The sequence below is a fragment of the Xiphophorus hellerii genome, chromosome 9, assembly GCF_003331165.1.
Source record: "Xiphophorus hellerii strain 12219 chromosome 9, Xiphophorus_hellerii-4.1, whole genome shotgun sequence".
NCBI lineage: Eukaryota > Metazoa > Chordata > Actinopteri > Cyprinodontiformes > Poeciliidae > Xiphophorus > Xiphophorus hellerii.
Window position 1 is genome coordinate 15,176,731 of NC_045680.1, and position 15,349 is coordinate 15,192,079.

General features: G+C 39.4%; 1 protein-coding gene across 8 annotated transcripts in view; it reads right to left on the reverse strand.

Annotated features, from left to right (window-relative positions):
* elavl4 (ELAV like neuron-specific RNA binding protein 4) overlaps nt 1-15,349 on the reverse strand; it is a 94,132-nt gene that overhangs the window by 40,613 nt on the left and 38,170 nt on the right. For all 8 annotated transcript variants that reach the window (XM_032571740.1, XM_032571738.1, XM_032571739.1 and 5 more), the window contains one exon: nt 12,298-12,544. In XM_032571740.1, coding sequence (XP_032427631.1) covers nt 12,298-12,544 — 247 coding nt within the window. The remainder of the gene's footprint in view (nt 1-12,297; nt 12,545-15,349) is intronic.

The following is a 15,349-nucleotide window of genomic DNA, read 5'->3' on the forward strand; positions in this document are numbered from 1 at the left end:
TCTAAAATTCTTTCTCCCAATTATAAACATCACAAAGTTATGGACAAATCATTCCAATACACCAAAAAGATGGACTCACTGGTGCAGACATTCTGGAGCTGCCCAGTCTGGGATGACTGTGGACAACACTGTTTTGTCTAAAAATATCCTCGTTATGGTACTCAGTACTGACATGTAAATGATACTGGCATATATACTTTATTTATGCCTCTATGTTTTATGAATGGGAATACTAGATGAGGATTTATTCCTTCCCCTGGAAGTTTAACACCCTGTAGAGCTGAAAATACCAGGCTGGCTGCTATCGTTTCTAAAGTAAAGACAGAGAGAAACATCTGCCTAAAGCTTCAGACCAGCCTACATCTAACACTTCCTGCCCGTAATGGAGTGGCTCACAGTAGGGGTCCACTGGCAGACTACTTGCATTCACATGAATGAGTGGGAGATGGCACAACAACAATGGCAGATGTACACACATTCGTACATCTACTAACCATTTAAAAGGGCAGGAAACCATTTAAAATTGCAGTTTTGACACTAAACCTTCTCCAGCTCTGTGACAACAGGGACATGGTTAAAATTTAAAGTACAATGGTCTCTGAGGACCAGAGTCAGGAACCAGCAGGCTGCAAGGTCAGCGCAGTCTTTAAATGTTTTGTCTATTTCAGCCAAGGAAACATTGTCATTATAAGCTGATTGAAACATAATCTGATGCATTCTGACACCTATCTGTGAGAAAATCTTCATCAATTTGAGCTAATCTAGGTTGTCTATGTCTATATATCAGACCAGGCAGGCCAGCTTTTGTTCCCCATGTACATGAATATTCCTTGGATAGCCATTACAATGCTGCCGGTTCACTGTTGCTTCTTCCGTAGACTATTTTTGATGGACACTGACCACTGCAGATCAGAAGCACGGAACAAGAGTTACAGCTAGGGTCAATTATGTTGAGGAAATAGCCTTCATTGTCCCCAGAAGTGGAAATTCAGATGTAACAGTGGGACCAAGATGTGTAGATTCACACAAAAAGATCAAAAGGTGTCGAGAATATACATAAAAAGACAAAATTAACCATAATAATAACACATTCTACAAGAATATACCACTTAAAAACTATTGTGCAGTTATTAGAAAAAAAACATTCATAATCCATGGGATGTGCAACTGAGAAGAATTACTAGTGCATGTGTATTAAACATTGAAAAGTAAAAACTGTTTACAATATAGTATATCAGTGCAGTTCAGAAAAACAGATGTGCAGTAACAGCAGAAATGTTATTTAAAAGTGAGCAAAACAGTGCTATGCTAATGACAGTAGGGATGTAAATACATTGATTTGGTTGTAAAGCTAATAGAGTCAAACAGCTGCTGGGAGGAAGGATCTACAATACTGCTCCTTTGTGCATTTGGGATTCAGCAATCTGTCACTGACGGAGCTGTCCAGTTCAGCATCAACTTCATGCATGAACTGAGAAACAATGTCCATCAGTGATGTTATTTTAGCCAGAGTCCTTTTGTTTCCCACTGCATGCTAAATTTACTGTAGGAAACTTGCACATACAGTCTGTTTGGTGAAATTTTATTATCTGAAAATTATATAATTGTAAATGATAAGAACCACACCAATACTTTATAATTACAGAAATTATGGCTGCATCTGAGGCGGCATGAAGCAGCTAATGAAAAGCCTTGATATATAGCCTTTAATGGGATTTTAGCTAAAAGAAAACCATCCTTATGCTTATCAATTAGCTGAATAGATACATTAAGTTATATATTTTAATCATCAGCTGAATGGTAGAACTCGAATGAAGCTTTGCTCTTGAAAATGGCTTTTTAATGAGGTGAGATAGAGACTTGTTTTTGATTTGTTAGCCCTTTATGAGCATCATTTACAGCACTGGAGACGAACTTGCTCGGTAGTAAAAAACAGTTTTTTATGGGGAAAAAGTTTTAGATGTAAATATGTAAATGCACCAATGGTATAGAGGTCCTCAAATGGACCATGTGAAGTATATAATCCCTGAGCGTACAGTAGGTTGTTAATGATAGAGTGTGTGCAGTTCAGATACTGCAACAGAGCTGCAGTGCTTTATCACAGAGTGGCACATGTCCGCCTTCACTGAGAGACTAACCACGAGGGGCTGGAGGAGTAAAGAGGTGGGGGCTAAGCTCCACTCCTGTGTCAGACCTTTTGTGCAATTGGACGTAAATTGTAAAGGAAGGTGGGCATGTTTTTCAGTGGTAAAAATCACTGCTATTTCTAGTGAGAAGCTCTTTGGTGTGTTGGCGAGGAGTTACGACTAAGCCATTATTTGTTTCCTGAGGAGCAGCAGGATGCCCAATGTGCGAGATGAGAAAATGAGTGTACTTTGAGCTGGTGTCCTGCCTGCTGGCACCAATATGTAATTTAATTTTTCCCCCCTAGTTCCCGTCTGTGTATACACACATTCATATACAGTAGGTAGGAAGGAGTCAGTAAACACTAATGCCACTTTGAAAAATCCTATATCTTTATATGACCGGCATAAGTAGATACATGCAGAGCTACGTGGGTATCCAATCAAGTTTTATACAAATAACATTTTTATGACGCTGTGTACTGTATGGTATACAATCTTATGCAAAAAAAAGAGATTCAAGCGCCTATTGGCTGTCATTGGTTTTTGCCTTTTGTTGTATTATGTGACTAAGAGCCATGAACTGCAGACATGAAAGCGTCTCCATCTCAAGCCATCATCAGGCAACACACTATACTCCCTTTGATCTAAAGTGGGAGCTACCAAATGAAACACATGGCTGCGAGAACCTATTTTACAGTGTACCTTGCTGCACTCTATTGTTCCTAATAACGCTCCCTAAAATTGTGCAGCTATTAATCAAAAAAGTTCATTTGAACTGTAGACGCTGCAGTACAAACAGGTATTGTATGTTGCTGCAGTTGCATGTAGGTGGGAGAGGCAATTTGCAGTGCCATCGTGTTCAAATTGTATTTAAATTATTCATTTTGTACTTTCATAAAAATAAGAAATGCAACACAGCCCCTGCATGAATCTGCAAAGATGTTTAAAAATATATAAATATAAAAAATCCATTTGTGAGACAGGATCTTTACAGGCTATCTATTTCAGTTTCCCATTGATTCCCATGTGCTGTCAGCAGCTGAATTTTCTGTCACTCGGAGGTCAGAGAAAGACACACAATTGAAAATGGCAAAGAGGAGCAGCAGTGTGCACAGATCAAGAGAGCTATGAGCAAATGATGCAAAAGCATCTAATGAAGACCAACTCTGTTTCAATGTAACAGAATATCTAGCTGAATTGCTACAAAATTTTAGATTAGACAAAAAAAATTTTATGTCGCATTGCTTCCATCTCATGATTTCCCCTTAGCAGCTACAGCAACTCCAGGTAGAGCTATTTCTGACGCTATGAAGCTCTTCAAGATTTAAAAAGGTACCCTGTCACCAACTTTATGTCAAGCCCCATCTCACTTGCCTCAAAGACTCTCAACCTCATGAGAAATGGGAAGAGGGACTAAACACAAAGAGAACAAAAGACTGCAGGGCCTCCAATACCAGCAGTACAGTAAGAGCATCCATGTGGCATGTATTGAGCCCATTTAAATAACTAAATTCATAAACAGAACCGCATCCCCCGCACATGCATCTACTGTAGATCCCTCTCCCACTCACTCATTCAACACATCTTTTCCTCCTGGGTTGCCAAGGTAGCAGCCACTGTTGCAGTCAGGAGGCTCCCACTTTCAGTTCCCAAGGCCCTGCTTCCACCAACACAGACACACACTTGCCCACGCCGGAGCTCAGGGACAAACACGCACACACGCGCATGTAAGCCACCCCCTCACGGTGGCTCCCAGAGCCTCGGGGCCAGTGGATGGCCGCCTGCAGTGTGTGGGCTTGCTGTTTAGCAGTGTAGCTGAGAAAAAGGAGGAAGGCAAGCTCACACACCAGACAGAGGAGCCCCCTTCGAGTTGAGGATAACCCTGTTATGTCAGGACAGAGAATTATAACATCCTGAACCAGCCTGGGCCCCCTCCGAGTCCCTTTACCCAATTCAGCCAACACTCTGGCCTCTCCACCTGCTTGCATAAAGTAAATTAAAAAGTGAAAGGTTGGAGGGCGGGGATCCAGCCTGGAGGCTGTCTCTGCCTTTAGGTCTGGGGCTAGCACAGGGGACAATCGCAACCCCTGTGCTCCATGTAAAGGCCACTCAGAGTGAAATGAAAGGGGACAGAGGCTGTCTGACGTGAGGGTCACAAGAGAAACAGTGCAGCCACGCAAGCTCAGGACGGCCAGTTCTAGGTATAAAGATAAAGCAGGGAAGGGAAACTGAAGGAGGGAGGGCGCTGAGAGGGGAGACAGGACATTCTCGGGACTCTGAAACTTTAATGTGTGTCTGCCTGCTTGTGCATGCACCTCTGAGCCTGTCAGCTCTCTTAATACCTGGCTTTGGAGATGTCAAATCCTTTTTTCATCTCTTTCCATGTCAGCTTTGTTCACACTGTCTTCAGCCTTCAGCCTATTTTCAGGCTCAGATAAATGCAGCCTGTATGTGGGATATAAACACCAAACTAGATCTCACACAGCATGATTTCAGCAAGGATTAACAGCAGTTTGTAACAGTTTGTAGCTCCTGGGAAAAATATCAGATAGCTGTTTAAGAGGTAATGTTGGAGGAAATAGCTCAGATTTTAACGCTAAGCATGAACATACTCAGCTTCACTCACGATCATGGCGTGAATATTAATTTTTGATGTACCAAAACAGAGCTGCGTATCAGTGAAAGGATAATGTAGTGAATATTACTTCCACTGATATGTTATTGTACATCAAAACGAGATATGTTTCACTTCTAAAACAATTCCACAATAAAAACTAATTAAGGTCAAACCTTCATATTCAGTTTAGGCAAAGCAAACTGCAGTGCCTTAGTACTCATACCCACTGAACATTTTGTCATGTTACAACCGCAAACATTAATATTTCACAGATAAAAATCTTAAAAACATTCTGTACACGTGTCTTCAAGCATACTTGGTCAGGCTGCAATTACAGCTGCAAGTTTTCTCTGTTTTCACCAGTTTCACATATTTAGACACTCAAATTTCTGCAGTTATTATAAACAGCAATTTGCAAGTCTTGCCACAAAATCTCAACTTTGGCCATTGTAATTAATCAAGCTTTCAATCCAGATTTTCTTCCTCTACTTTTCTCTATCAGTCCATCAACACTGACCAGCCTAATTGTCCCTGCTGAAGAAAAGCATCGTAACAACAGGATGCTGACCATATTTCCCAGTAAAGATGGTGTTTTCAGAAAACTACTACCAATGAACAGTGGTAGTTTCCCCATAAACATGGCATTTTGCTCTGGTCACTTTTGTGTTACTGACCAGACCTTCTTCTCATATATGGAAGATGAATTGAGTAAAACTTGAAAATGTTTCAGAATGTTTTGGTGTTCTTCTTTATGCCCTTGCTTAGAGACTGGATTTGTGATGTGAATCTTTAAAGGTTACAGATCACTGTATGTTTCTCTGTTTCATTTAAAACTCTCCTTGGCTGGTCTTGTTTGGATGCCACACTCTGTCCATTTTTGGGTGATAACCTCATCATGCTTTACACTTTTCAATAATTTTCACCCTGACCATTCAGGTGTGTTCACTGGACTTGAATCTAGTTCTCTAACAGACATATTTGGCCTTTACTGAACAGCTGCTTTTATGAGCAATTACATTCCCACAGTTTGACAGAATTTTATTTTTGGGGTACTAATGGTGACTGCATATAAATACATTCCACACTTTTCAGATGCTTATGAATCCCTTTCCTTCTACTTCACAATTATGTCCTTCGTTTTGGTCCATCACATACAATCACAATAAAACACATTGAAGTTTGTGGTTATAACATGACAAAATGTAAAATAACAGTGAATAGAAGAGTAAGAACAGTTTGCGCCCACAATAAATGAATAAAGGTTTTACCTGCCCTCATGTAAGGATGTATCCACTGTAGGTTTTCATGAAAAAGTGAAGCTGCTGTCTGTCAGAGGTGCTCCAGCTTGAACTACTCCACATCTGACATCACTCTCCATCTATTTTTCATGGCCAACATCTGCTTGGCTTGCTACATTGTCACTATAATTTGCATCAGTTCCCCAGGTTCCCTGTATAAAACCAACACATGGAAGGTGACTAGCGTGCACAAAAGAACTTCAAACAGTGGGCTTTTAGATGATTTCCTTACAGGGTTTGATGTAGAAATAAGAATTACTTCAACTGCAAAGACAGAATAAATGGTAAGCAGGCTTTGATGCAGAAGCTTTGTAAGTGCTATTACCTGGGGAACATAAAGGTGACATGAGCAGGCAGAAAAAGGCCATCACCATTGTAATTTTGTACCGGGCTTTTGGCTCCGGTAATAATCAACAAGATGCTGGAATGCAAAAAACCGTCTGGCCATAAAACTACAAGCCCCCTTACCCAAACTGCTACTGCCCCATCGAAGCAGTCAATTCTCGCTTCAGCGTAAAAAAGTTATTTTCTTCTCCACATCATTATAAAAACAAATGTGTTCTTTTCTTCTGCAGAAATGCAGCTGATGCAGGAAAATTATTCCGTGAAATGACTTGCTGACAAGGATCAGTCAATTCAATTTCTGTGTGCACTGGCATATGTAGATGTTTGGCAGTGCTGATTCAGTACAAGGTCCACATGAATTTCTCTCAAGTGCTGAAAAATGTTTTAACTTGTGTCTAAATGAGATATCACTTGGATTTAGCTCTCAGAGTGGTTATTTATCCGTCATCATATATTTGATTTACTTTTCCTACGATTTAAAGACGGATGGAGGGGAATATGAATGCAAAGTGCTGTAAGGGGGAATATTTTAGCTCGCAGATTCCAAAAGCTGTTGCTGCTGTGATAAAAGTACATTTTATCACAGCAGGAAAACTTTGTAAATTCACAGCACTGTGTATTTATATTCCGCTACCCCCTACTGACTTTGAATGGGACAGATTCATGAAGTCTCCAACTAGTTGCAAAATCAAGACATTTTCCTATCTGAGCTGTAGATCGCTGCAGCTCCTCCAGAGTGACAATAGCCAGTCTGTCAGTGTAGTTGGACAGTCATGTCTTGGTATGTTTGCAGTTGTGCCATACAGACTCCACCATCTTAAAAAGTGAAAATGTTCAAGGGACCTGAATTAATTTTCAATGCACCACTGTGTCTTCTTCACAAGTACAGAGGCAGGCAAGGCATGGACAGGTGGAAACCAAGGGCCTGTGTGCAGGTGTGTGTTTTTGTGTGGATTTGCAGTAAGCTTGCTTTAAATAAAAGATTAACCTGCATGTCCCTGGCGTTTTATGAGAGCACCAGGCAGAAGTAGTTGCGTAAGCAGGCATGAAGGTAGGTGAGCAGGCAGCCGTGCAGGGAACAAGAAAGACACCCAGGGGTGGCTCTTCTACTGGCTGAAGTCAGCCAGGGTGACAGACAAAGCTGAAGTGTCTACGCCTGCCAGCACTTGCCTGAGCCTCACGCCATCTTGGCGTCATTGGATTTGACAAGAGCAAGTCCACAGGAAGCAGCGAGGATGCTGAGGACCTGTCTGTCTCGCATACCTCTGAGAAGTTCAAGTGCTAACACCTTGTCAGCAGGTTAGTCAGGACTCAAACACAGCTGGAAAAACAGAGGTGCAGAGAAACACATGCCAATTATCGTTTGCTTGAAGTGTGCCTGATCACATTTTAAATAATAAAGCTGATACAAAAGTAGAGCCGCTCTTACTAATAGTTAGAAAATTTACATCAAAGTGCTTTTGTGAATATGTTTGTGAATTTTTCTAAGAACTAAAAACCAGTTCTGTACTTTTCACTCAGAATAACAGAATAAGAAAGCAGACGGGTGTTATAATTCCCACCAGTATGAATAATTTGGAACTACTGAAATCCCTAACCCTAAAGATTCAACATAGCAAGAAAAATACTCTCCTCTTTAAATCTTGACACACTCAGAAATTTTAAAAGAAAGACTCTAAATGTCGATCTTCCTCACATTCATTTGCACATTTTAATGATAGATGAGGAAAGGCTTCTAATGTACGCTTCAGCCTGGAAAAAAAAGAGAGATCTCTTTAGACTTACCACCCTCCCTCTCCCAAACCTGGCTTAGTCTGTTAATGATTTGGATGACTGTTAGAGAGCATGAAGCCTCTTGGCGTTCCCTGCTGGAAGGAATCAGTGCTTTGTTAGCCTAAAAGTTTGCACGGCAAAATTGCACCCATGGGAGAGCAAAACAGGCATACACCGCAGGGGGAAACAGAGGGAGGGCAGGATTTATTTATAACACTTTTTGCGTCGATGCTAAGTCATCACATAGTCCTTGTAGTGCAGAGCAGAGAAGCACCATAAACAGCTAAGAAGTGAGCGAACAAAGATTCTCATTCCTCTCAGTCCCCGTTTAGGAGCAGAGCAAATTTACAGCGATGCTCGACGTTTCTCAAACTCTCTCCAAGTATCTGCCGCTCGCTCGGTTCCTCGCTGCGCCTGCTTGGCAAATCACACTTGAAGCAAGGGAGGGGAGAAAAGAACCAGGTGGAGAGAGAACGCAGTGATAGCGATGATGATAGCATGTGGTATCCCGGGGTTATTTTTGCACACAACATCCACCATTATCCTGACGTATCTGACTCTCAGGCTCCATTTTGTGACCCATTATGGCATAAGAGGAAGATGGTCTTAAAGAGGAGCCACGAGCTGCAGAAATATGCTTCAAAGAGCGAGAGCCCAGGAGGAGGCAGCAGTGTTCGGCCTGCAGCAATCCCCGGTTAACAGTCAACCTGTCATTTCTGTTGGACTTTTAGTTAAGAGGAAATCAAATTTAATGATTTAGCTCACACAAGTATCTATGCATGGGTGTGTTTTTTTTTCCCTCCCCACTATGAGTGCCTGCTTGCTATCCTATGGCTTGGTGATCTTGCCTGCCTGCCTGGTACTCTTTAATGAGATTATCAGGAGTAGAGTGTCAGTAAGTAGGATCTAAAATGAAAGCCATTATGGAGCATTATCAGGGAGCTGCACCACCCCCCACTTCCCTCCCCCACATCCACCAAAGATCCATCTGCCGCATGGCCACCCACACAGCCACTACGCCCAGATTACAGCCGTGATTAGCACCGCAAAGTGCTGCTTAATTTAAACACCTCTGGAGAACATGTGGCACTTTGCTGCACGGCTGAGTCGCCATGCTTCAACACGCTGAGGACAAGGACGCAATGCGCATCGCTTAAAACAAATCTTCTCTAGCACCTAAACTGTGAGGCTCGCACACAAGTCCAATCAAGCCATGTGACATTTGATTTCTTGAATAACAGAATCTTTATGTTAACACACACCTTGAACAAATGCAGCTTCTTACTTACCTTTTCTCAACCAATCTGATCAGTGATAAGGTTTTTGTTAAAAAGAAATGCATCACTCTCCAACCAAGTAACCATTATAATACTTCTGTTTTAGTACAAATTAATACCGTTTGAAAGGTAGTAAGTTTAGGAAAACGTCTTTGTCTTTAAAAAAAGAATAGGATTTTGAACTTCAGTCCAGTGAATACTTTAGACTAAAAGTGCACCCCTTCAGCCTCAGATGGACTTTAACCAACAAAACCACCTTCTGCTTAACTTTCCTTCCCTTTCATTTCACCAAAGATGTTTGTCCATATATAGCTCTGTTCAAAATAACAGCAATCCAAAATCACTAACCAGATCAATCATGATTGTTGGTAGAAATGAGATTTTTCCATGGCCAGTAACATAGTGGTAGGCCGAGGAATATAAAACCTGCAGTGTAGAGAGAACGCGCAAGCTGCTGTTTTTGGACACCTAAAGCATTATTAAATACTAATTATTATGCAAAATAGTGGCAGTAAAAATGGAAAACAATGAGGTCAATCATTCTGTGAAAGAAATATGTAATGAGAATGAGAAGTTGTTTAATAACTGGCCCGTATGAGGCAGAAAATGTTGTACATGATGGTTATAGTGCAGTTCTCTGTAAATCTCTCCTTGTTTATCAAGGAGAAGATATAACATTCTACTGTTGTTATAAAGAAATGGGTGAAAGTACATTTTGGAGTTACTTGTCAAGTTTAAAGCAGTCAGAAGCCTCAGGTCTTCAGAGATCTGATTACTCTGTTCCAGGGATCAGAACAAAATGAGACAAAGCAGTTTTTAGTTTTGGTATTCCTCAACTTGACAACAAACTCCCTGAAAACTTGAGATGTGTAAAAAGTGTTGGTTCCGCTAAATCACAACTGAAAACATGTTTGCTTACAAAAGCTTTTGATCAAACAAACTGACTAATGAACTGTTTGGTTCATTAGTCAGATGTGGTTCTTTTGTGCTTATGGTTTTCTTATGATTTTCTTTCCGTCTTCCCTTTGATGTCCCATAAAGCTCTTTGAATTTCCTTCTGTATAAATGATTTTATAGAAATAAGCCTGCCTTGCACCTTATCCCTTATTCCAGACATTGATCAGATACAACATACCATCAGTAAAAATATGAACGGAGAGAGAAAAACAAAAAAAGCAGTGTAGAAAGTGATAGGTTAGACCATAAAAATTTGAAAACTAAGAAAAACTATCCTTCTAATGAATTACAGAATGGCCAAGATGGCAAAGACTCATTATCAGCAGACTGACTGAATGTCTACAGTGAGTACGGTAACAATTAAAAAATGCATATGTGAAGACAAGCTTTTGATAAAAAGCATCTGTGAAGCTACATTGCTTAAAAAAAGTGGTGGCGGAGAACACACTGACTGTAAGAAAAATGATGCAACGTTTTACGAATCGATGAAAGAGAGGTTATTTTTGTGGTCGAGGACCTACAGACAGTTTATCAGATCACACATAAAAACTGAATTCAAGCCCAAGTGCACTGTTATGCATGGTGGCTCAGGCATTACGACATTGGATATTTATTGAAACCTTGGTATCTGGTCTATTTGTTCCAGTGATCATATCATGGATCACTTTGAAACCATCAAAACACTCCAAAATGTTATTGCCTGATGCTAAAGGGGAAGCGCCCATTAAATGGGTGTTTAAACAGCCTGATTTTCTGGCTTTAGTTGAAAAGGAAATCTGCAGGTTGACATAAAAATGATGTTTCTATGGCAAAATCAAGACATTTCGAGGAATCATTGAATGTCGTCTAGTCCTTTTGGGTTGGAGTTCCTTCTGTCTGGTGCAAGTTGGTCAACTCCTTACAACAAAGCTGTGATTTTACAACTACATGTATGATTTGCAGCCAGGCTTGCATTTCATTTACAAATTCAAATGTTTACTTCACGAACAAAAATGCTTTGACACTAAAATAACTCTCCTTAATTTTTGTACAGTGATAATACAATTAATAAACCTCTCAGTGGCTTGATTTGGCATGGATGTTCAAAATGTATTTGTGTGAAGGCAATTAAAAAGTTTATAAGTGTTATTACTTAATTTTTAACTTGCTGGAATTATTTCAAGTGCAGCTGTAAGGTAAATCAAATCATATCTTGGTTATATATGTTTACTGCACATAAAATGCAGAGATCAAGCACATCAAAAAGCACAAAATAGTATTTCAAAAGTACAAACATGTTGTTCAAAAGTATCTCTAAAACTGACTTGTCCCATTGTTTATGTTGAGAAACTAATATATTACAATCTATCACAGCAGATGTTTTTTTTTTTACTCTGTTAAGGCTCCGCTTATGACAATAGCTGGCAACAAACATGAATAAAGTAAATGCATCCAATGCTAGCTATCTCAAATACTTGCAGTATCAATAGTAATTTCCTCTTCACTTCAAGATTTCTTATCATCTGAGCAGATGTATTTGTACTGAATTTTCATGTATTCTGAATGACTCGATGAGCTTAACTAAATAAATGACCCTCTTGCTATTGGCAGAAGTTTAAATTACAAAAAGAAGGGCAATGCATTTAGTCATGTACCTCTAAACAAACTCAGTGTTAATAATACTTTGTTTTCTTCTTAATGTATAACTAAATGTCTACCTAGAGGGGCATAATTTTTCTTCTGCTTCAGTTTAAGCATGTTTGTGAATTAGTTGTATCAAACATATAATTTTTATGTTTTTAAGACTTAGTTGAAAAATTCCCAATTTGCCTGGTGATTTTCTATTTTCTTTTCTATTACTTATAAATCTGTAACCATAAAAAAAGCAATCCTCCAGTGTGATGCAGCCAGGACTCCTTCCATACCTGTGATCTTATCACGAACTAGCTTGCAGGACTCGATTTCGCCGATGCTACCGAACAGGCTGCGGAACTCCTCCTGGGTCATGTTCTGGGGCAGGTAGTTCACTATGAGGTTCGTCTTGCTGTCGTCGTTTGTTGGACCGGTCTGCATGGGCGAGGGGCAGCCACGGCTGTTGGTGGTCGGGCCGTTGGCTGTGTTGCCTCCACCGCTGGGGCCGTTTGTCACTGGAGCCTCCATGTTACTGATGATCTTTGAGAAAACGCAGGAGGAGAAAAGGGAAGATGAAAAGAGGTTCACGAGAGAGGAAGGACTGAGCAGAAGGAAGAGACGGAAAAAGATGGCATTTAATAGGAGGAAAATGACAAAAATGTCATCATGAAAATCTTTTTTCTTGCAAATAAGTTTACTTAATTTGAAGACAAAAACAAAGACTGTAAATCAAGAGAAAAAAATACATATTTTCCCTACATTTTTCTCCTCATTTCCATAAGAATGGAAAGTTAATTAAATGTAAACTTTTGATCCATGAGGTTTTTAACAAATGTGTACCAGAAGCATTTGATCCTCTTTGAGTTAACTGCCAACCAATAAGTGCCACATATTCTACATTAAAAAGATGTTGAATAATTTTAAAGTTAAATTTATTCAACTCTTCAAATTCCTCAACATTGTCATACAACCCATCGTTCTTTTTTTAATTAAATCTCAGCTTGGAGAACTTGCTGTCTAACTAAGGATTACCATCTTCTTTAACAGTGTTTTTCTGCCTTCATATTTTAACCCAGAGTGAAGCAATTTTTTCAAATATAAATCAATGAAAAAAGATTATCTCCTTGGTGCAGAATGTAGCTCTGAACCATAACAGTTCCACCGCTGTGGCTCACAATTGACATAATATCCTTTTTCTGAGGCTGCCTTAATGTGTCTAGTGTATTACTTCAACAACATGCAGTATTTCCTATTGGTACACATTAACTTCTACCAGCTACAGCTGCAGAGTTACTTGCAGAATAAATCCTGGGAATGTTTCCATCTTCTGGTCTTGGCCTCAAGTTCCCTCCTAAAAGGCGATTTTATTTAGACTGGAAAGATTCTTTCATTGGTACTTTTTCCTAAAGCTTTCAGAGAGCTCCGTAAATCTTGGCATGGCAACACCTCGCACTTCAAACGCAAAAAAGGAACACCAGGTGCTAGTTAGAGGTTTAAATAAGATGGGTTTCATCTGTTACCACATACGGAGGCTGTGATCATTGGGAAGTAGTCTGCAGCAGAAGCTTTTTGAAAGTTAAAGAGAAAAAGGTCTAGGAACGGTTAATTTTTTGTGTTAACTTTTTTTATTACTATTAAAATGGAAATTACAACAAAATATTAGATTAAGCTGACCTTTATTTGAGAATGTCATTTTTAGTAAGAAGGCAGAATTAGAGGATAAAAAAAAACTATATGCATATACAGTACAGACCAAAAGTTTGGACACACCTGTGTGTCCGAACTTTTGGTCTGTACTCTGTACAAAAGTTTGGACACACTTTCTCATTGGATTCAATGAGAAAGTGTGTCCAAACTTTTGGTCTGTACTGTATGTGCACGTGCCATAAAATGAAACATCCTAACTCATTTAAATCTTCCCTTTATAACTATGAATCTTAATTATGTTAATGAAGGAATTAATATAATTCCTTAATGTTACAAAGGAAAATATTCAAGAACGAATGTAAATTGATTATTATCAAATTGTTAAAAACTTTCATCTTTTGCATAAATACAGTAGCAAATCACGCCACACACAGTACATTTAACATCCCTAAACATTCATAAATACAACAGACAAAAAGTTAAACAAGTAATCCATCATAATCTCTTTGTAGTTCATTGATGTCTATGGAGGACTGCAGGTAAGGACAGTATCAGAGGGAGCCCTTCAACTGGCAGTCTGATGGCTGATGCTGCTGCTGTGACAGAGGGAGGTTTGCATATTTATATAGGAGTTTTTTGCAGAGCATCTCAGGATCAAAGTGTTCACAGAGTGACTGTGAGGTCGCTGTGAGAAAATGCAGACAGAAGTGCAAAGAAATGAGAGCCAGGGAGAGGTGATTTCCACCTTTCCACATTTCCTACCAAAACAGTCTGACTTTTGATTATTTCAACATTACGAGGAACTACACAAACAGTTAGATTAAACGTGTTCACGTGATCAAATGAAACATCTGTTGTATACATTAGGAAGAGAGTGTGCATAAGATAGTAAACAGCCTGTTTTGCCACTCAAGCAAAAAACAGAAGAGGAACAGAGACTATTTTTACCACAGATCTTAAATCCTCTGTTTCCTGTCTCTGATGGACTGCATTGATGGTGATTCTGCATGAAGAGTCACGAAAACTAAAAGGTGTACTTGCGTCCTGTCATAAAACAGCAAAAGCTCTTTCTGACCTAACATTATGACACAAAAAGCTGATGATGCAAACGCCCTTTAATCTGATTACATCAAATTTGTAAGTCATCGCTCAGATCTCTTCTTTCCCCTTGCTCAACTATTCAGCTTTCGGTCTATTTTTAACTATCCTTAAGTATGAGCAGAAAGGCTCCACTTGGAAGCTGGCTGGTTTTAGCAAAGGAGAAACGACAAGTCCTGCTTCTCTATTTCTGGATTATCAAAAGGCGGGGCTGGTGTTCTAATAATATAGCTCAAAGCACAATTTAAAAATTTCCTTCTGACTCCAGAAATAGTTTCCAGGGGAAAAAGACCAAATTACACACTTACTTTGTGCTCATTTCTTGGCTTTAATTACCTTTTATCTATATGTGATACAATAAATTATGCAAAGGATTTTATTATTTAACAGAAAAATGCTTATGCATATTTATATTTTTTATTTTATTTTATACTTTTTCTAACACACTTTTTCCTTTCAGCACCTATTTGCTTGCATACATGAGCACCCAGTAATTTTTAGCAATGATGTTTTCTGGTGTTCTTCACTGAATGTCTCCTGGACAACTGTCAAGTAATCTGTCTCTCCTATGATACCGTAGGTCATTACAGAATGTAATAA